General features: G+C 36.5%; 1 protein-coding gene across 6 annotated transcripts in view; it reads left to right on the forward strand.

The window, feature by feature from the left end:
- Positions 1–23,871, forward strand: part of LOC145666525 (myotubularin-related protein 10-B) — a 607,867-nt gene that overhangs the window by 498,503 nt on the left and 85,493 nt on the right. For all 6 annotated transcript variants that reach the window (XM_081733821.1, XM_081733824.1, XM_081733823.1 and 3 more), the window contains one exon: positions 22,095–22,241. In XM_081733821.1, the coding sequence (XP_081589947.1) occupies positions 22,095–22,241 (147 nt within the window). The remainder of the gene's footprint in view (positions 1–22,094; positions 22,242–23,871) is intronic.

Below are 23,871 nucleotides of genomic sequence, written 5' to 3' on the forward strand. Positions count from 1 at the left end.
CGAATCAGATAAGCTCCCATTGAGAATTATACTTCAATCTCACATCAAAGGTAGGAATGCTAACTATATATAGTTAGGAACATCAACAATCTTACTTCGAGTGGTATTAAATCACGGACCTCACGTGCCACTAACACTTAGGATTAGGATTTAGATTTCTGGGCTTTTCGAATCGTACATTAAGTTGTAGATCCATGTATTACTAGCCTAGGTGCTCAGTATAATAATGACGCCACGCCTCTCTCTTTGTTTCAGGCCATTCTCATAGTTCGTGAAGAAAAATTTATTCCTTTGAGATTCATTTAACCCTTTACTGTTTTTTGTTACCATATGGTTACAATATAATCGAACTTGTCTAACGTGAACGCTAATTCAATATTCCGTTGTTGGTCATTGTTACCATATGGCTGCACCTTTCCGCTTCGTACGCTGACTCGTTCTGACACCTTGAAGTGGGTTCAGGTAACTTTATGTGGGAAAGATGTGTTGTGTTTGTTAGTAGAAGCCAGAATTCACAGAGGGTGAAGAGGAAATATTCCTGGTTGTTAGGTAAGTAACAGTAATTTTGTTTTGTTGACTTCTAGTTGTTTATAAAGCCCAATTGAAAGATTTTAAATTAATTTTATCATTTATATCAATTTATGAGTACGTTTAGGGTTGTTAAACCTCGTGTAACCATATGGTTACATTGTTCAATAAGGGAATAAAATTATATTATTTATTGAACTTTATTCTTCGCGATTTTATGTACAAGTGTATTTACTGAATTGTTTATATTCATACATGAAAGAAATGCTTTATGTGTCTTTACTCTGTGAAATTTTCCATATTACAGTTTGGTTCATCAATTTGTTTCATTAAGGCGTGTCCATTTTCATTTTCGGCTTTCGTAAATCTAGTGAACTGTAATCAGGGGCGTTGTCAGTAAATGTTTTGTTGGTATTACACCATTTCTAATAATACTTTTATATAGGATATCGTTAAATGTAAATGTGTTTTAGGTACAATTTGTGTACCCCTTTTTCTTTTACCCAGATCTATCCTGAACGCTGATCTATGAGAAATAAATTTATAGCTTACTGACTTATTATATTTTTTAGTTTGTTCATATCAGAGTTCAGTTCGTCGTCGCTCAAAATGGATGGGGATGGTATCTCGGTCAATGTGTTTTACGAAAAAGTCTTAAGGAGCAACAGCTGTCATATCCGATTCATCGCAGTTGCCTGACATTGATTCGTCCGAATCCGATGAAGACCTAAGTTCCTCAAGATCAAGATTATGTACCTGACAGTGAGGTATGTTGAATCATTTAGCACCTATATATGTTTATGCATCTCGTAGAAGTATTCTGCTGTTGCAAATTTTCTTTGTGTTGCTGCTAAATTTTAGCATATTATATGCTTGATATTGAATATACATTTCAAAACTACTAGTAGAAAGAAAGTGGGTAAAAACCCTTCCCTTTTTGTTTCCTACATTTTCACTATTCTCGTCCTTTGGCATAATATCTTTAACTTGCTACTGGTATTTTCAGTAAATTCTATGTAACATAATACAATTTTAAATCACGTTCTTTGAATCCAGATATTCACCAAAATCTATTTCATGTTTGAAGGTTTTACTTCATAAAAAAACATCGAAAAATATCTGATTTAGAATAATTTTACCTTTGTTTCTTTTTTCAGAATAATAGCATTCCAAAAGGTCTTACATCTCTACCGGATGACATAACCGATTCTGATGCTGACTCTGAAGTTTCAAAGAAAAAATGCATGTTTAGTGCCTAGCCATTATCAAACGATAAAACAAACATATAGGGGCAGTGGATAAATCAAATATGCTAACTATAATTTATCGTACAATGAAGCCAAACATTGGTACCTCAAAATCTTCGGCTACATCCTAGACTTGGCTGTAGTAAACAGCTGACTGATATGCAGGAGAGACCGTAAAATGGTTAGAGAATTACATATACGGTTGAAGGTATATCGTTCTGATATTACCTACGCACTTGCTACGTGTGGGAGACCAAAGAGAGGATGGTCCTCTGTAGAATCGACAATAGAACCGCAAGGAAAGACAGGTCAACCACTGAAAACTTCGCCCGAGTGATGATACTACAACAGATAATATACCCCACTGGCCTATCCATACGTCTAAAAGAAGGTGCCGGTTTAGAAATATGGTACTAGTCGAATTACGTGCATGAAATGTGATGCAAGGTTGTCTTTTACTGAAATAAAAACAAAAACTGCTTTCTGGTATTCCATTCGTAGAAACTAACTATACTGCTCTAAAAATATTATATGGTAAAGAAATATGTCCATAAGCACTACATTACAGTGCAAGAAAACATCCAATACCACAACAATTATTTGTAATTTATTTAGTCAAAATAAATACACTGTGATTTTTATACTAACTTTCACGCAAAAAAGTCACCATCATTTCTTGACAAGTGGCTGTAAGTTGTAATTATATGCCCCAGATATTTGATAACATGACTATTTAGGAGCTGTAACACAAAAGTATTGTTTGTAATTGAACACGGTTTAAAATATATTCAGTATTTTGCAACTGGACTCTTATATCAATTTACTATCGTACTGCTCTAGTAGAAATGGTTTTTACATAACAAGCACACCATATTGGCCAATGTTACCATATGGTTACAACTATGAATACAGGCATATTGGACAATGTAACCATATGGTAACAATTCATAACTCAAAGAGTTTTGGCGGGAAAATTTTCAAAATCAGTAGAGATGATATAGAGTGCCTATATATCATCCTGTACAAGTTTGAGATTTTTTGGTCAACTGTAAGTCATAGTGAACAGTAAAGGGTTAAACACGTGTTAATTAGTTTATATAACTTTTCTCGGTATTTCATATTCGGTAAGAATGTTATACAATGTTTCCCACATAATCGAGTCGTAGGCCTTTCTCAAGTTAATAAATAATTGATATGCCTGTATATAGCATTAACACTTTTTTAGTTGTAAAATTTATGTAATAAATCTTTGTACCCATGATAAGCAAATTCTCTCGTTACACTCTTCGTTAACTTACTTAGTTGCAAATTTCATTATTTATGCAATTCAGCTTATTCTTATTTCGTTTACGATTTACTTCCTATGTGATCTAAGAAATGGGCTTTGTTCGTGTGATTTGTTAAGACATCATGTTCTCACAATATGTTCAGGAGAATCGATGAGCTTTAAATTTTCAATCCTGTGTGAATGTGTTAAGTTTTGTGTCTCACGCAGGAGAGTCCTTTATTATATCCTCAGAGAGATAAGAAAGGTATCCTGCGAATTCTTAAGACAATGAGAACAAGCTGATTTAGTGGTCATACATATAGATTACGTCTTCGAGAGAGAACATACTATCTGGTCTTCGAGAGAGAGACTTGATGTTTAGATCTATTAGTTAAATATGGCATCGTCAATGAATTTATTAACCAAACTTAATGTACCGTCGTTAGTATCTTCTACAAAATTACAAGACTTAGAAATTAATAAAACCTATCGTATTGTAGACTGCAAAATAATTACAACCGTATATGGAAAGAAGGTTTGTTACATGGACATGTTACTCCAATAGCTGAACAGTACAGAATAATGTCACTATACACACATGATTCTACCAGGACGATTTACTGAAAAAGTAGAAACAGATCATGGTGCATTATTATCATATTTGCAAAGTGGAAACGTATGTTTAATATACAAAGAAAGAAAAAAAAAAGATTAATTTAACGGGCCATAGCATGAACGATATTGAATTCACTGAGTTGGTCACATCGTAAGTGTATGAACATGTACAAAAAAGATAAAACGTGATTATCGACTTCTTCTTCATTCTCTTCCTTTCCCCCCTTTCACGCGTGCTCAGACAAACATGTGTGTATAGTGACATTATTCTGTACTGTTCAGCTATTGGAGTAACATGTCAATGAGTGTTTGTACATCAACTGTGGTAACTAAGAAAGAGTGTTTGTTGTTAAATGTTCAATATGGACTTAGTTCAATGAAAACAAAATTAATTTGTATTGGAGTGGATAGTGATACTTTACTTATGTTCATCATTGAAAAAGTACAACCCCATAACTTTTGATTCGATTGGGTTGAGTTGTGTTTTAACGTCCTATACAACAGCGATGCTATATGAGACGTAGGTCTACTATTGCTAATTAACGTGGAATCCAAACCACAGGAGTTCTCAGACGAAATCGAACCCTGGATCTTCCACGCTAAAGAAACATACGCTAACCGCTTATCCTTGAGGGAGATCTCCTTTAACTTTTATGTAGATCATTTTGCACACTTCTATTAGTACATGATATCAAATTAAAAATGTCACCAATAAAAATCTATTTGAAGAGAGAGAAAGAACTATTAGGTTCGGATTTAATCTTGTGTGTGTGTGTGTGTGTGTGTGTGTGTTCGTTATTTTCTTTTGATAAGATATTTATACAAGTTATACAGGATGTTCTAAGACAATGCTATTGAATAGTAATAGAACAACGCTTATACCCTCTAGAGTCAAGAGTAGTATCATTACTAAAAGTGAGTGATTATGAAAGAAGTAAAGCATGTGCAAGGAAACAGGAGAATCTTAAGAAAACCCACGAACACGATACTGTCACTTATGAATAAAACATTATCGTAAGTTGGATTTCTCACATATGAGAGTGCTTTGTGAATCCGTGACCAAGATGAAGAGACGTTTCTAAATACATCATATTTTATTTATAAATATGACTGCTGATAAGCATCTAATGGGGACATAAGGAAGTGTTAATTCCGAAGTAGATACTTTTTAATTTACAGATGGAATTTTAAAAAAATTCATTTTTTCTTTTCAAATTCTGAAGATTCTACATTTGTGAGTCTTTGATATGATCCATAGATAAGTAAGTTTGTGGTGATAGATATAAACTAAATACTAACAATTTATGTAAACTTTTGCAGCTAGAGAAAAAGGACGAAAAGTTATGAGTCTCATATTAATCTTGTTTAATACTTCAACGAGGGACGTGAACAGGAATTCATTTCCATGAGGGAGGTAACCACATTAAAGAAAATTTACAGAAAAGCTGTGAGCGTGTGTATATGTGTATAAAACAGTACATTTTATAATTTTAGAATTTCATAGCAATACATAACTAACTAACACTATGGCGTATAGAACCCGGAGGTTCAATGCCGCTTTCACAAAAGCTCTCCACTGACTTCTATCCTTAGATAACTGCATCCAGCTTCTACTTTGTATTCCAATCTCTGCGAGATCCATCTTAATATTGTCCTCCCATCTGCGCCTAGGTCTTCCTAATGGTCGTTTTCCGATTGATCTTCCAGTCAAGACTTTGAAAGCGTTTCTACTTTCTTCCATTCTATCTACATGACCTGCCCACCTAAGGCTCCTAGACTTGATGACCCTAACAATGTTGGGTAAACCGTATAAATTAGGTAGTTCCTCGTTATGAAGTTTCCGCCATTCCCCATTCCCGTTCCTCTTGGGTCCGAATATTCGTCTCAGGATCTTGTTCTCAAATACTTTCAGTCTATGTTCTTCCCTCACAGTAAGCGACCATGTTTCGCAACCATGCAGAACAACAGGCATGATTATCAATTTGTATATTTTAAGCTTCAAATTCCTCGACAGAATTGGCGACGACAAGAGATTTTGAACCGAATAGTAACACGAATTTCCTGCTTTTAGTCGACATTTAATTTCTGCGTGAATATGATTTTCCTCTGTTAATATTGATCCTAGATATTTGAAACTATCCACTTCATCAAAAGTATTATTTAATATTTTAATGCATCCATAATTTGCTATATTACGGTCCCAACGTACTTCCATGTATTTAGTTTTCTCTGTATTTACTTCTAAACCCATGTCCCTGCAAGCGTTTAATAAGATCTCTGCATTTCTTTCTATTGTTCTCCTATTATCCCCTATTAAATTTACATCATCAGCATATGCCATAACCTGGTGAATACCGTTCAACTCTAGGCCCTGGTTGCTATCTTTGACTTTCCTTATAGCGTATTCCAGAACGAAGTTAAATAATAATGGCGACAACGAATCTGCTTGTTTCAGACCATTTTCGACGTGAAAGGTCGTGAACAAGAATTTTCCTACCCGGACTTTACTTTGGGATTCATTTAAACATATCTTAATTAATCTAATTAGCTTTCTCGGTATTCCAAGTTCCGTAAGAACGTTGTATAACGTTTCTCTCCTAACCGAGTCGTACGCCTTTCTAAAATCAATAAATAGTTGATGTACCGGGTTATTGTATTCCCACTTTTTTTCAAGTATTTGGCGAATGGTAAATATTTGGTCGATAGTTGATCGATTTCGTCTAAATCCGCACTGATAATCTCCAATAATTTCATCTGCGTATGAGGTTAATCTTGGTAATAGAGTATTTGAAAGGATTTTATAGGATGTTGACAGAAGAGAAATGCCTTGATAATTATTACAGTCAGTTTTGTCGCTTTTCTTGTGAATTGGAACAATGATTGATTCTTTCCACTCTTGTGGCAATTCTTTCTTGTTCCAGATAAGGAGAATGAGTTTGTGTATCTTGTTCCACAATTTTTCGCCTCCAGCTAAAATTAACTCAGCCGGAATTTCATCTACATCCCAGATTTGTGTTTCTTTAATTTCTTTATAGCGGTTTCTACTTCTATTCAGTTGGGTTCTGGAATATACGGTTCTGCAGTGTGTATCTCCTTTTCTCCACGCATACTACTTTTTGGTTGCGTGTTAAGCAAATCGTCAAAGAAATCTTTCCATCTATGTAAAATGCTACCCTTATCAGTGAGAACTGTACCGTCAGATTTCTTTAATATATAAGCACGAGGTTGATAGCCTTTCTTAAATTCGCTGATCCCCTTATACATGTCCCTGATTTTCGTCACAGTCCTTTCAGTTATCGCGATCTGGAACATTCTATTTTTAGTGGCAGCTACCGTCAAGTGAACTTTGTGGTGTACAAAATCGTGTGTTCGTGGATAACGTTTATATTTCTATTCCATAGTTTTTTCTTAACTTCTTTTTATTCAAAGAACCACAAAATAGGTTATTTCTTATTTAAATGTTTGTTTCGGCATTCCTACTCTATCGTTTTTAAATCACGTTCACATTTTATGTCGTATCTAATAACTAGCGAGATATAAAAGTAGAAACAAAATGTACAGATGCAAGGGATTGAAAGACTTACTAGGAAGTTCTAAAGCTGAAACCTCAAAATACTATTAGTCTGGTAAACTAGTATTACCAATGAATCGAGAAACTTCTCGGTGCGAAAAGAGACAAGTCTCGAATCGACAAGTACATTTTCAAATTCGAGGTGATACAGAAACATTCGAGACTCGTAGGCAACACTAGTTTACTCAAGTTAAAACCTCAAAATACTATTATTTGGGTGAACTACTACCCGTTTCAGATAGGATTATTGTTGTTTATGGTGGCAAAACACAGAACTAAGAAGTAAACAGAACGAAGCTAAGACGTGACAGCCCATTCGTGATTCAGTAATTTGCAGTGTTGAAAACTCAGTACGTTTTTGCAGAGAACATGGTACGTTCTTTGTGGAAACAAGCATGGTTTAAGTTAGCGTAGGAGTATATGTATGGGCATGTGAGTGACAAGGATTGTTTGCTTCAACTGCTATACCTTTCTCTCTCTCTAAGCCTATCTCTATTTATATTTCTGTCCATCTATCTATCTCACGCTTTCTCTATTTCTGTCATAGTCACAGAACTCTCAAACTGGGGGTATCTGCCAGTGTTCGATTTAACGGCGGTTGCCGGGGAAATCGCTCTCTCGTGAAAGTTATTCCCGGCTCATATAATGAAAATAACACAGCATCCCTGACAGGAATAATTAACCCGTTCTAGTGTACGTAAGATTTCATCCTCTCGTTTAAAAAATTAATTCGAACACTGCTTGCTAGGGCCTACTACATGCCAAAAACCAAACTGCAAACTAATACAATTATGTTTGCGTATTAGCTACACAAAATCAGAGCGCAGTTTCTAGGGCTGCGTGCGAGAAAATAACGTCATAGTTATGACAATGCAATAACAATACTTTTCATGACGTTAATATTTAGTTTTATTGTACAATACCAAACTGCAACATAAAACAGATGCAATTGTTTATAACAACTAATAAGAATTTCATGCCTAACTTTGCTTTTGTCCCAATGTGTCATTTTTTTTTTGGGGGGGGGAGGTAATAAGTGACAACGAATATTAGTGTCGTAATTCGATAGCAAATCATTTATTTATATGCCCTTTTTCAAGTTTATATGCCTTCAAAATAGTACATTGCCATTATATTACTACAGTATAGTTCTTGGCGTGAAGGATGTCTTGTGTTAAGTAGAAACAACACCCAGAGTTCAAGTAATTTCACGCCATGAACTAAATTTGCCTAGAAGCCTTGAAATTTACAATATTTTAGGTAATATCAGTGCATCATGAAACATCTTGTACATACAAGCCACGACCGCACTATTGTTTTAGGCATATATGCATTCATTATTGTACTGTCATAATATAGTCGAGTCAAAATACGGTTTGACCTGGGCAAAATTGCAACCTTTAGTTTTACACCTGTATTTTGTTTAGGTACCTCACCTGATGAAAATATCCAAAATCCGACAAAATCGGACCACGGGAACAACCCCAAAAACGGTTTCAAAATGGCGGACGATAGTTTTTCGAAAAAATCGTAGACCTTTACGTTGGAGGCTCTAGTAATCCTCTTAATTGACACAGAGACATGAATGATACCTCGTTGGAACGCTCATAGACCACAAATTGCAACGAAGTGACTTTGGTACCCATCATGCCCAACCCGTAGAAGAAGAAGAAGAAGAAAGTCGATTTTTGTTTTTTAATTAATATTTCTTGGACCCTGGCAACACTGTACGTCCTCATACTCCGGCAGAAAAATTACTACGCGTAGACCAGATATTGGTAACAATAATATAAAAAAATGAAGGACATAGGTTCAACAGTAAGGGAGATAAAAATTCGGAACCGCGGACAAAGGAGGGTCACTCTGTATATTTTTTACTGTGGTCTAACTTCTGTTTCTTAGATCTAGCATCCTCCCTAATTGTCACAGAGACATGAACCATACCGCACTGGAAAGCTTATGGAACCCCCTTGCCAATGACGTATTATTTGTGCCCCCTGTGCCCAACCTGTAGAAAAAGAAGAAGAAGAAACCTTGAAAAAACTGGGAAAATCTACACTTTTACCTTTCTTGGGCTCTGGAAACCCTGATAATCGTTCTATGCATGAAAAAATCTTGTTTCTTTCTTTAAATCAAAGGTCGCTTTAATAAAAGTACTATACATAAAAACATTCTTAAGCAAAAGAATGGGAATAACGAAAGACTTTGTGAGGCAAATTACACATCTACATCGTCATTGCCTACGCTAACACTGTCCTCACCATATTCATTTAAAGAGTTAAAACATTCAGTTTCTTGGCACACACCACAAGCAATAGTACATGGAAGGACATGCTTTCTGCAAGTACAATACGTTCTTGCACACCCGGTAGCACAGTTGCAATGAACAATGGTGAGCAAATTCCATACCAATCAAACACGATGGTTGATGTGCCATATTTACGAACCGTATACTCAGCAAATGATGTAGCGATATCGTCGTACGAACTTCCTTTACACCATGGTAGTCTTTGTAACAGAGATTCTTCGTCTAAGACATACAGAATATTGTCTGGCTCCGTTTCCTCAAACTATGCGGTCTGCTGCTTGCTGAACTCTAGTATCGCATGGGCCAGTGGGGCTTTGTCTGCCTTACGCATCATGCTGGGTGACTCAAATAAAGCTGGTGGGTAGGCACATAATTCATGCGCTAAGGTCTTCTCTAAAGATGTGCTGCCTGCATTAGCGACAACTAACAGTCTTTGAAACAAAAGATTCGAATCGACGGAGATATCGCTGCTGATTTTGACACTACTCGGGGATGCTAGAGTTTTGACTTTATCTGCACGTTCCCACTTCACAGTGAACAGGCTCTCTTCTTCGCAAGCTCTTCTCCAACTGAAAATAAATTATGGACGTTGACTGAGGAATCCGCTGTGACGCCAGTGGCAATGTTTCTCAACGATTTGTCTCCGTCAAATGGTGAAATGGGCTGCAGTCCTGCAAGAATGCGACGTGTGTCACTGATATCACGTGACATTCTTGACGTTTCGGCTCCTTTATGTTGTTCGCTAGTGACATATGCTGTGTGAGTAAGAGTTTGCATCGCCAGATTGTACTCGGAGCATGCTGGCATTGAGAGCACCCACAAAAATCGTTGCATCTCCGACATTCCACTCCCATGGGTTAGACCTCCAGTGGATTTTAGCGATCTCATCAGAACCTGTTCTATGACTAGATCAGAGGACAATCCAGCCCAATAACGGTTGCTTCTTCTAATAACTCCGAACCCATTTTGAAAGCTTTCGTGAACTGTTGGATTAACCGATGGCAGTGTTAACATTGTTTGCAGGTACAAGCACGTCGATATCAAATAATTGAAGTGTCCTGCTGCAGCGAATATGGGAATGCAATCTGCTATAGCATCAAGGTGATCCTCCAAGCTTCCTGTTCGGTCTGCTGCCACAAGTTTCCTTGCTGTAGTCAACATGCGCTGGTATGCAAGCCACAACTGACTTGTTTTTGATGTGTTAATAAGTTCTGACTTTCGTGCTTCTATTTTTTCTCGGACTTCTTGGAGAAGAGGAGAAGAACTAGCTCCAGTTACAGTAATCTCACCCGACATCAGACTCTGGTAGAGAGAGTAAGCATCGCTGATAGTTCGTCGATAGCATCGTTGATAGTGTTCCGTTATCGGTCTGCACAAAAACATTTTCCACAAGCAATGCACTTAATGCGAGGTCAACCATCATGTGCGCACGGAAGGCTCTTGCTACGGACATGCCACTTAACATATGTACAACCGAATTTTCTCCATAAAGCTCATGCAAGATTTCACGTAAGCCTGAACCATCCATCAGGGAACCAATTACTCCTAGAAGGTTCATCAGAGTATGAAATGAGCCCAAGAGGAGAACCGTGTCCTTAATACTGGTGTTATGTGCTCTGTCATGCAGGATACGTGAAGCTTTCCAAAACAGTGGTTGGTCTAAGGTGATGATTGGTGTGACTTCATATTTTCTCGCAAGATTATTCAGGTACACTAAAGTAGAATAGATGCATGGCATATAAGATGGATGGAGGTCAATAATCGGTAAGCAGAGAACAGTGAATTTCCCTGGATGATGAAGAGATGGATCTGCGTGAATGGCCTGCATCATTCCTGACCAGTTTGGTGTGCGTGACGGAAAGTGCCAGGAACGTTTCCACAAAATATCCAGGAAGCTTTCGTTCGGTGATGGTGCTGTTACCAGTTCACAGTTGACCTTTTCAAGAATAGCCCTGGCTTCAGTGTATGCGTGAATGGGAACACTGGCAAGGGACTTCACATCAGCATCAGAGACGGGCTTCCGAAGAATGGTTAGACTGGTAGTAGTGGATGGAGTAATGGCCGCCAACATTTCCATACTATGGAATGTGCCTAAACCACTCAGCGTTTGGAGATTATGATCTACATTATCCGCTGCAAAGAGGAGAGTCTGGTCCGCTGGCATTTCGATCACATGATTACCAAATGTACTTGCAGCACAGCGTTCAAACCGCTGCACTTCCGTGTATGAAGAGTAAAATCCCAGGTGATGCAGCGTGTCAATCAGGTGTTTCGATCGATAGTGGTGGTGCAGCTGCACAGCAACACCTAACTGCAGAGGAGCTAACATATCTTGGTCTGGCTGCTAGCATCAAACACTGGCAAAAAGTATGGCATAGAATAGTTTAAGGCTAGGTGGAATGTACTGAAGGAATTCCTGAATGGTCAAGTCGCTGGGTGAAAGATATGTATCACTTCCAGTTCGTAGTTTGAATTTTATGTCGCTTTTGATCAGTCGAGCTACGGTTTCTATTATTCTATTTTTTTTTTTTCTTTTCTTCATCATACTCTCGTGGTAAATCACGATATGCCCGTAGAATGTGATTGGCAGTTTCTCGAAGTGTAATGAAGTCGTTTTTTCCACTGTCACTAGAAATTATAAAGTACTCAATTAGTTGACGCTTCATGTGCCGTCTGTCATATGCAATGTGATTAGTCCCTACAAGAAATGTGCCCATTTTTGTAACAAGTTCTCCCACAGTTAGTTGCTCTCGTGCTCTTCCAAATAACTACAGTTGCGCTGAAATGCTCGGATTCTCTCATTATTTGTAGGTCGATCAGCCCGGAATTTTTTTTGACGCTGACTGATTGTCGGTGCAGTATTGTTGAGGAATTGCTTTACCTGTTCGAAAGTTGATACTACATGATCTGTGATAGACACAATCTCCTGCATGAAGATCAGATGAGAAGTACTCAATTCGACCTCGGACAGATTGTGACTCGGTATCGTTTCGTTCATTGCAACACTTTAAAATGCTGTGTGGCAATGCTTGTGTTTTCACTCGAACATTTTCTGATTTCAACACGTGACGGTCATCAAATAAGACAGGCGTTCCGCAAGACAGGCGTTCCGCAAAACAGGCAGTCACTGTTGCTGTTGAAGCACCCATCCGACGAGCGAGTAACTCGTTTTTGAATCGGCAATGACGTTTTTCTTTTTAGGGCAATCGCAATATCTTTTTTTTATCAATGTAACATTTGCGACAAGATACATGAACCACCATACTTGTAGCGGCGAGAATGTTACTACCGCGAGCCTTACTGGTATTGTTCACTCCTTCAGCTCCCTTTTCTTGAAGTGTGATGAGGTTATCGTCAGGATCTAGGCTTCTGCAGATGATACACAAACGTGTAAGGGAATCAGCCATGGTTCTTCAGTGCCTAGGTTCATGCAAGACTATGATATGTAGAGAAGCTTATGGAACCCCATTTCCAACGACGTATCCTTTGTGCCCCCTATACTCAACGATTATCAGGGTTGCCAGAGCCCAAGAAAGGTAAAAGTGTAGATTTTCCCAATTTTTTCAAGGTTTCTTCTTCTTTTTTCCTACAGGTTGGGCACAGGGGGCACAAACGATACGTCGTTGGCAAGGGGGTTCCATAAGCTTTCCAGCGCGGTATGCTTCATGTCTCTGTGACAATTAGGGAGGATGCTAGATCTAAGAAACAGAAGTTAGATCACAGTAAAAAATATACAGAGTGACCCTCCTTTGTCCGCGGTTCCGAATTTTTATCTCCCTTACTGTTGAACCTACGTCCTTCATTTTTTATATTATTGTTACCAATGTCTGGTCTACGCGTAGGAATTTTTCTGCCGGAGTATGAGGACGTACAGTGTTGCCAGGGTCCAAGAAATATTAATTAAAAAACAAAAATCGACTTTCTTCTTCTTCTTCTTCTACGGGTTGGGCATGATGGGTACCAAAGTCACTTCGTTGCAATTTGTGGTCTATGAGCGTTCCAACGAGGTATCATTCATGTCTCTGTGTTAATTAAGAGGACTACTAGAGCCCCCAACGTAAAGGTCTACGATTTTTTCGAAAAACTATCGTCCGCCATTTTGAAACCGTTTTTGGGGGTGTTCCCGTGGTCCGATTTTGTCGGATTTTGGATATTTTCATCAGGTGAGGTACCTAAACAAAATACAGGTGTAAAACTAAAGGTTGCAATTTTGCCCAGGTTGAGGGTAAAATTGCTCTAGATTTCCTGGACTAATATCAAACCTGACGATTTGTTTTAGGTTTTCATTTCTTTCTGGACTTTAGACATCAGGCACAGGTAGGTAGATGATGGGGGAGGGGATATTGGAATGGCTTGATCAGGCAAAGTTTCGAACCCGTTGTAAGCTTCGGATTCGCCGGGAATCGAACCCGGCACCCCTCATTCTGTAGTAAGCGACGCTAACCCAGAAAATACGACGCCAAACTTTACAGTTCATTGTATTTCTCAGATCGAGTCATTCGGGTCACGTTTCGGATTCTATCGCTGCGTCACTTACGTGTGGGTCATACCGGGTTAACGTAAGTGACTCATGTTCAGCTCTGATTTATCGCTGTTTTTTCCTCCCCAGTTTTAAGACTACGTATTCTTCGAGTTCCTATTTTTAAATATACTACGCAATAGTAGAGAAATGACCTCTGTCTGACATATTGCTGCGCATTAGATGTGGTACAATGATCCATTCACATGTTCGGAATCATACTTAGGCCTATATCTAGGCCGAAATGTCTCCCGTGGGTGAGTGGTAACGCTCGCTGCTTTTGTACTCAAGGGATCCTGGGTTTGGTTCCCGGTGGACTGTAGGGTAAGTCCGGTTCTTTGAAGCTTACCAGCTCATTTAGGACGTTACCAACTCAGTCACGCAATATAGGTCGTCCTGACTCCAAAGAAGACACCCCCGTGAAGTTAGCGACCAAAAGTTTAAAAAATCGATATATTTTTAGAGTTCTGAGTAGCACTCAAAGAGTTCTAGAGTTCCTGATAGGTTAGACCAATAGTTCTGGGTAAATAAAGATTTTATAGCGATTTTAAAGTTTCGGTTCTAACTTCACGCAAAACCAAAAATCTTAAAATGTCTATATTTTTTAGAGTTCTGAGTAGCACTCAAAGAGTTCTTGAGTTCCTGATAGGTTAGACCAATAGTTCTGGGTAAATAAAGATTTTATAGCGATTTTAAAGTTTCGGTGCTAACTTCACGCAAAATCAAAAATCTTCAAATGTTTTTTAGAGTTCTGAGTAGCACTCGAAGAGTTCTAAAGTTCCTCATGTAAATTCAGAAGAGTTCTCGCAAAATAAAGGAGTAAACGGGAAATAAATGTTTCCTCATAATCTATTGACCACACATGCAATCGGTGCAAATCATTAACAAATATATAACACGTGCCTAATAAAAATCAAGCAATGTTACACAAAACATTATAGAAATCGACAAGTGCTACTCAAAACTCTCATCAGAACTCCATTTCATTACGAAATAAAAGAGTTCTGTCAGCTTCTTCACAGTCGGCTTGCGAGCGGCCCATAAATTGTTGATTTAAATTGTTATAAATAAAAAATATATAATTCTACGAACAGAACATTAAAGAACTTGACGAGTGTTAATTAGAACTTTGATCAGAACTCTATTTCATTGCGAAATAAAAGAGTTATATCACCTTCTTCACAGTCGGTTCCCGTGAGGCCCATAAATTGTTAATTTAAATATTTATAAATAAAGATTTAACCATTCTACGAGCAGAACTTTATATAACCTGACGAGCGCTACTCAGAACTCTCAGCAGAACTCCATTTCCTTGCGAAATAAAACAGTTCTATCATCTTGTTCACAGTCGAATCGCAAATGGTCCATAAATTGTTAATTTAAATTGTTATAGATAAAGATTTAACCATTCTACGAACAGACCTTTGTAGAACTTGACGAGTGCTACTCAGAACTTCCATCAGAACTCTATTTCATTGCGAAATAAAAGAGTTGTATCATCTTGTCCATAGTCGGTTGGCGAGTGGCCCATAAATGGTTAATTTAAATTGTTATAAATAAAGGTTTAAAATTTCTACGAACAGAACTTTATAGAACTTGCCCATCAGAAGTCTATTTAATTGCGCAATAAAAGAGTTATTTCACTTTATTAACAGGCGGATTGCAAATGGTCAATAAATTGTTAATTTAAATTGTTATAAAAAAATATTTAACCATTCTACGAACAGAACTATATAGAACATGACGAGTACTACTCAGAACTCTATTTCGTTTCGAAATAAAAGAGTTATGTTACCTTGTTCACAATCGGCTCGCGATTGGCCCATAAAGTGTTAATTTAAATTGTTATAACTAAAGATTTAACCATTTTACAAACAAAACTTAATAGAACTTGAAAAATGCTACTTACAAGTCTCATCAGAACTCTATTTCATTGAGAAATAAAACAGTTCTAAAAGCACTCGTCAAGGTTTATAAAGTTCCGTTTGTAGACTTTTTAAACCTTATTTATAACAATTTAAAGTTTAACAATTTATGTGCCACACGCGAACCGACTGTGAACGAGGTAATCGAAGGCTTTCATTTCGCAATGAAATAGAGTTCTGATGAGAGTTCTAAGTAGTATTCGCCAAGTTTTATCAGTTCTGTTCGTATAATGGTTAAATCTTTATTTATAAGAATTTTCGGACCCTTTGCGAACCAACAATGATCTAGGTGATAGAACTATTTTATTTCGTAATGAAATACAGTTCTGACGAGAGTGCTGAGTACCACCGTCAAGTTCTCTAAAGGTCTGTTCGTAGAATGTTTAAATCTTTATTTATAACAATTTAAGTTAACAATTTATAACGGTTAAATCTTTATTTGTAACAATTTAAATGAACAATTTATGGGCAAATCGCGAACCGACTGTGAACCAGGTGACAGAACTCTTTTATTTTGCAATGAAATAGAGTTCTGATGACAGTTCTGAGTAGCACTCGTCAATTTCTAAAAGGTTGGGTTCGTAGAATAATAGAGTTCTGATGAGAATGTTAATAGTGTTTTCATGAGAATTCTTAATAATACCCGTCAAGTTCTTTCAAGTTCTGTTCGTAGAATGGTTAAACATTTATTTATAACAACTTAAATCAACAATTTATGGGCTATTAGCGAACCGACTGTGAACAAGGTGCTAGAACTCTCTTATTTCAAATGAAAGAGAGGTCCGATCAGAGTTTTGAGTAGCACTTGTCGATTTCTATAATGTTTTTTGTAACATTGCTTGATTTTTATTAGGCACGTGTTATATATTTGTTAATGATTTGCACCCATTGCCCGTGTGGTTAGTAGATTATGAGGAAACATTTATTTCCCGTTTACTCCCTTATTTTGCGAGAACTCTTCTGAATTTTCATGAGGAACTTTAGAACTCTTTGAGTGCTACTCAGAACTCTAAAAAAATATTTATTTTTTAAACTTTTGGTCGCTAACTTCACGGAGGTAAAGAAGACAATTCCGAATAAATAAATAAATAATAAATAAATAAATAAATAAATAAATAAATAAAAAGAAGGTTTGGTAAACAGGAACGTGTTTCTTTATACATAATGTTGTAACGATCGTTTAATTGCACACATTTGTCAACATGAAATATAAGTTATAGGGCTCTTTAGTTTACTTAATCTATTTCAACATCGGTACAAGTACATGCATATCCCCCATAATTCAAATAACGTAACAAGTTCTCCCGATTCTCCCCGGCATCTCTGGAAAAAAACATATGGTCAACCTTAATCACCATTTTTAACTCCTTTGCAAAGCTTTCGTTCTTATTGTTGTTGCAAGAGATTGTTGTTTCTTTTCCTAATCTGCAAAAAATTAGCAACAGATCTGGTCGTTGGGACATACATTTCACATTAGGAAGTAGGCAATGCTTCTGTATGCGAGTTATTTTACTATTTCAGATATGTTCACCTGTTCATTTCTGTGAACACTTTCTTTCTGTCTCTCTCTTGCTTTGTGATGATCAGATGCGTAGCTAGCATTAAAGCCTAGAGGGGGCTAGGGTCCCGTCGTGGTGTAGTGTATGAAACACCACCTATTAAAGGAGCGACGGAGAATATACGGAAGATAGGGGCCTACTGGGATATAGACGGGGTCGTGGGTCCCGGGTAAGGTACGAACTCACGAGAGGGTTGGAGGAATCTCACCCATTAAAAACTTCATAAAATGTTATTTCTACTTTATTTCCACTTAAGAAGAAACATTCCCCCCACTTCCCCGTCACCTAGGTTGGGACAATTTCGCACCCTAATCCCGGGACCAGCATACTAACAACAACCACAAAACAGCAATAAAGACTGAAATATGAAATGTAAGGTTTTACATTTCTGTTTTTAGTATAGATGAAAATATTTGTCGAACGGTACGCAGTTTGTATTGGGTAAAACTTCAATAATCTTTTGCAATTATTTCCACGCGTTCTTTTTTCTTAACTTTTGATTTTTCTAGTGGGACTATACTTGGATCTGTGTGGGGCTTAGCCACCTCTAGAACCCCCTTAGCTACGCCACTAGTGAGGATAAATCCTTTACAATTCTACATTTTGTTTTTATGCTGTTCTTACAACATGATTAACAAAGGGATGCAGTAGGATGCCTAAGTGCTTACAGCAGGATTCCTAAAGACCCATCAAGACGAATTCTTACAACTTTTTATATATGTATATATATTTCATGTTTTTAGGAGTATGTTATAAAGTTCCAAATGTAGCACCTTTCATAACATGTTCCGTGCCTTGTGTTGGAACGTGACGCTTTGTTCAGTTTGTTTTCGATATTGTGCATTAGCAACACTCGTCAATACAGAGACAGGCGGCGCATGACTCACTGTTGACCACATCAGCGCCTCCAAATAAACAACGGCACTCCTGGATGAAATAGGTAATAGTTTTGTCAACGAAACGAGAAACTTCTTGGCACGGAAAGAGAGACAAGTTTCGAATCGGCAAGTACATTTTCAAATTCGAGATGATACAGAAACACCCGAGACTCGTAAGCAACATTAGTTCACTCAAATTTTAGATCTCAAACACAGTACTAATGTTACATGAGGGATATATAATAACTTTAAATTTATAAAGTAATTGTACGAACACGATGCATTTTTCAAATTCAAGGTGATACAAAAACATCCGAGACTTATGGTCAATACTAGTTCACCCAAGTTTTAGATCTCAATCACAGTTTAATGTTACATGAGTCATGTGTAAAACTATAAATTGATAAAAGTAATTGTACGAACACGATAAAGAGCATTTATCAAGGTGCTGAAACCTCAAAATACTATTACTCGGGTAAACTAGTATTGTCAATGAATCGGGAAACTTCTCGGTACGAAAAGAGACAAGTCTCAAATCAACAAGTACATTTTCAAATTCGAGATGATACAGAAAAAAAAAAAAAAATGAAATGAAATCTTTAAGTTTTACGGTTATGCCGGTTAGGCTAAAGGAGACGGTGATGATGAGAGATGAGTGAAATGGTGGAATGAAGAAAGTGGGAAGAAACGGGAGAACCCCGAGAAAACCCACGAACACGTTGTTTGTCCACCACAAAGTCCACACGGCGCGAGCTGGCATCGAACCAGGGATCCCAAGCACCGGAGGTGAACGCTCTACCACTGAGCCACCGCGCCCCCCGATACAGAAACATTCGAGACTCGTAAGCAACACTAGTTCATTCAAGTTGAAACCTCAAAATACTATTACTTGGGTGAACTAGTATTGCCAACGAAACGAGAAACTTCTCGGCACGAAAAGATTCAAGTCTTGAATCGACAAGTATATTTTCGAAATTCTCTTTTCAAATTGGAAATGATAGAAATCTTTTCTTACTTTAACGTTAATCAACATAGAGCAAAATCGATAATAGATAACGAGAAGTAAGTTCAGCAAAATTATATTTGATTCGATCCGACCCTAACCGGCATAATCGTGGGACGTAAAACTGAAAGATTTCATTTCATTTCATTTTAGGTTTGAATATTATCATCGTATCGCAACAACGGTAAGAGATAACACAACAATTTGCAATTTGAAGTGAAACTCACTTGGTCCATGTTAATCATCTTTGAGATCATAAAGTATTAATTTCTACAACTTCCAGTTCGTTTAGAGGATTAACATGTGAGGAGGTCGTTGCATCGATCCTGACGCAAGTAAATTTGTGTTGAGGAGCATCGTGTTTGTGGTGGGTTTTCCATTAGTGCTCCCTACGTTTCTACGTCCATTGATAGTGTGTTCACATTTGTTCCTTTTCTTTTTAAGTTGTATAAGAAAATGTACTTAAAGTGAGACGCAAACTACGCGAAACATAGAACTTTGAAACTAACTTGTTTGGTGATGTGTAATGCATACCATTATCGAGTTATAGTGAACTGTGTGTGTAACGTTTTGACCGACCTTTGTTACTATTGTAATGCGACAAGTGCCTCAAGCGATATGAAGACTATGTCGAAAATAATAATAATAAGGTATGCACTATCTGTTTGCTTACTTTATTAATTGTACTGTATATACACACGTTTCTCGGTGACTTTTTTTGGTAGATAGCTTGTATAAAAGGATTTTGAAAGTAATTATTATTTTTTTTTTTAAAGTAAAGAAATCACCTTGCATTTTCTCAGGGTGGTAATAATAACTTCTTGAGTAGTTTTTGCAGAGTGCAGCAGCGCTCGTCATCCGCTACTGAAAAGTAATTACTTTCAAAACGAAAGTCGAACATTAAAAGAATCGATTGATTTCATTAAAAGTTTGAAATCTATTGTACACGTTCATCATCATCGTCGCTTTTAAACACAGCAAGTTTGCATTTTAAAAGAACGAAATACATACGTGTGAAGATAAATATTAAATCACTTGTGAAGACAAACATCAACAAAAGTGAGAAGCGAAAAAAAATATGAAACGTGACGTTTTCTCATCAAGTGACGTAATGTTGAATAATAAAAGATAACCTACGTCTAAAGAAAGAAACACTGACCTATCCTATATACAGAAGATAACTTACATTCTAGGAAATGCTGTCACAAAAAACAACGCTGATATGTTGAATGTATGTACAAATTTCTGATTCATTATCAAGTAAATATTACATTAAAACGTATTCTATTCTAAATCAAGAGTAATATATGATGATAAACTAGAAAATTGGAACTAACGTACTGCGTTCTAAATTTCAATTTCGAGAAATAAAATATTAAGGCGTTGTTTCACTTTACACACGAATTTAGTTAAGTTCGCAAATTAACACCAGATGAGACTTCTACAAAACCTAATAAACGAAAAGATAACTTTCTTTCTTGCTTACGAATTCACGAATTTCTCCTCAATTTATTTTTGAGTACGAATGCGAATGAGAGAATCTACGAACACAATGTTGTTTACCGTAAACGTGCGTCGCACTGTGATCGAACCAAAGACCTCCACAGTAGAAATAAGCGCGCAGTGGCTCCTTAGTGAAAAAAGACGTCCGTACGATTTCTTTTTCAGATCAACCATTCTAAATAAATTTTCTTTATTCCTACAGACAAATATCGGAATATCATAATCATTAATACACTAATTAAAAAATCCTATCATATTTAAGCAACTAAACGATCACAAAATACATATTTATGTGTAAATAAAAGATTTCAATTTCACTATTGTTAGTATTTTATTATTATTATTATTATTATTATTATTATTATTATTATTATTATTATTATTATTATTATTATTATTATTATTATTATTATTATTATTATTATTATTATATGCACTAAATTTAGTGCTACACTGCTCAGTAAAATGAAAAAATATTTTCTTCTTCTTCTTTATGAACAGAAGTCCATTCCATCAATACCCTTCAACGGATGAGTATCGGTTTCCTTCAACCTTGATTGTGTTTGCACACTATCAAATAAATCAGCCATAACTGAATCTATGAGTTTTTCTTTGCAAAATACTTTCATTTCCAATTTTAATCTTTCATCATCAATGTTCACACAGCCGTTCTTATCAAGAGACACACTTGGATAACTGATGTTCATTCCGTTAATAATAATCATGTTTCATCTTACTTCACGCACACGGTGTTTGTCGATTAAAGTTCGAGTTGATGGAAGTTATTATAATTGTTTATTGTTTTTCTAATGTCGTACTATTAATAAAAATATACCATTATATGTAAACATGAAATAAAATTTGCTTGCTTTTTGTTTTTCTAAAACTCCATAATCGAAATAATCGAAAAATCCACAATAGCAATTATTTTCAAGTTCACACTGGTTACAATAAATAAATAAATAAAAATTTCGTTACATGAATGTTTGGGTGCATATATTAGAGCATTTGCTTGGCGCAATATGGGAGTTAAGTCTTCCTGTTCAGCGATCAGATTTTTGGATGTTTTCCAGTATATGTTAGTGCATTCATTATCTTTGAACACAACTAATATCTTCAGAATATTTAGTGATAGAAAAGCATTTTCATGACCAAAATTTGTTTGTTTCAGAATCAGTTCGGCAGTTCTGGCTACAGGATAACCACTTCCTAACTTCACTAGATAGCAGTAGGTGGCTTCATACTGTGTCTGCTTGTCTCCAGAAAGCTGCAGAAGCTTCACAACAATTGCAAAATGGAACAACAATTGTATTACAAGGTATGAGTGACTTCATTTAAATTAAAAGAGAAATCATTTAGTTGAGTGAGAATAATTTTGTTCGCTAGTTGTTCCATGGTCATTCCTTGCACTATCACGTTCAAAAATTTGTAATATTTAGATACCGTATCTGTCTTATGAGTTATATGGCAACATAATGTAAGTGACGTTACTTAATGTTACTCTGTTCACATATTCTGGTTTGGCTCTTTGTAGCGATTCTGCCTCATAAAACAGCCCTTTAAACCGTTGCCCTTACGTACAATGTGATAATACATTTTTCGTGACTGAAAAACAAATCCGTTTTGATCTGTACAGGGGAGAAGGAGAAATAGGGTGGACCCTAAGCTCTGTGGCTATGCAGACGTCAACACGATGAAAGTGGAACGGATTTGTTCTGCTTCTTGCACATACACGTACAGAAAAGAATGACCGATATTGTATCTAGGATGACAGGAATTAGAGGTCTGCACGGGCTCGGGCTTACAAAGCATAGATCACTTCGGGCTTTTTCGGGCCTAAATATACTGTACAGCGATATTTATTGAACCATTCTTTCTGTAGAACTTTTAAAACATATCTAAATTTGTAACTTGAGACGCCCACACTAAAAGTCTTATTATCATTGTGCAATTGAGAGTAAAACTAATTGTGTAGTCGACAGAAAAACTAAAAGTAACAGAAATAAACATGCTTTGTTTATCTGTAAAAGAAAGTTTGAGCAGCAAGAGTATGGATTCCATTCTTTTTCTTCATAACAATCGACAATGACTGCTTTGAGGACTATCGGATTGAGTCCAGTATACATCCATTTGCATAAGAATTTGATAACATTGACATTTTGTTTTAAATATTTGAAGTGTTTCATTTCATGAGAATCTATAAAATGAAATGAAATATTTAGTTTAACGTCCCACGTTTATACACCGAAGCTAAGGGAGACGGAATTTACATGATTAACCATTTTCCTTAGAGAATTCAGAGAATTCATATAGGGAAGAGGTGGATAAAAATGATCCCCTTAAGACAAATTGGCCTCCAGATCTTAGCACTAATGATCTATACTATGGTAATTGTGTCGGTTGGATAAGGTGTTATTTCAGGTTTCTAAGGTGCAATTTTGAACATTGTCAATAAACATCGTGGATATTATTTTGACACACATTTGAGTAGGGGGTGAGTAAAATGATCCCTTCATTGAAAATAATAGAAAAATCTTGTGAACCTAGAAAAGTGATTGTATTTTTTAAAAGAAAGAGTGTATAGAGTGTAGTAATACTGTGTTAAAATATGTTACTAATAATAGTATTTATAGTGTGTTAAAGTAGGTTAATATATTATTCAACATAGAAAACGTTTTTTGAACACTTAGTTCTATTATGCTTTTTTTGGATGAGCTTTCTTGTAGCCTAAGTGGCAGAACACATGTCAAACACAATGATGAAATCTTCAACACCAGCACATTGATCGTGAGCTCATTCTTAGAACTGCTGACACATTATCCAACCCTCACCTCCAGCTAACTTTGAATATAAGACATAATAATAGATACATTCGGTATCTGTCATGGATTCCTCGTCAAAAAACAGATGATACTTGAAGAATCGCAAAAAAGAAATATCGTTTTAGA

Source organism: Thermobia domestica, chromosome 12 (assembly GCF_964235325.1).
Source record: "Thermobia domestica chromosome 12, izTheDome1.hap1.1, whole genome shotgun sequence".
Classification (NCBI taxonomy): domain Eukaryota; kingdom Metazoa; phylum Arthropoda; class Insecta; order Zygentoma; family Lepismatidae; genus Thermobia; species Thermobia domestica.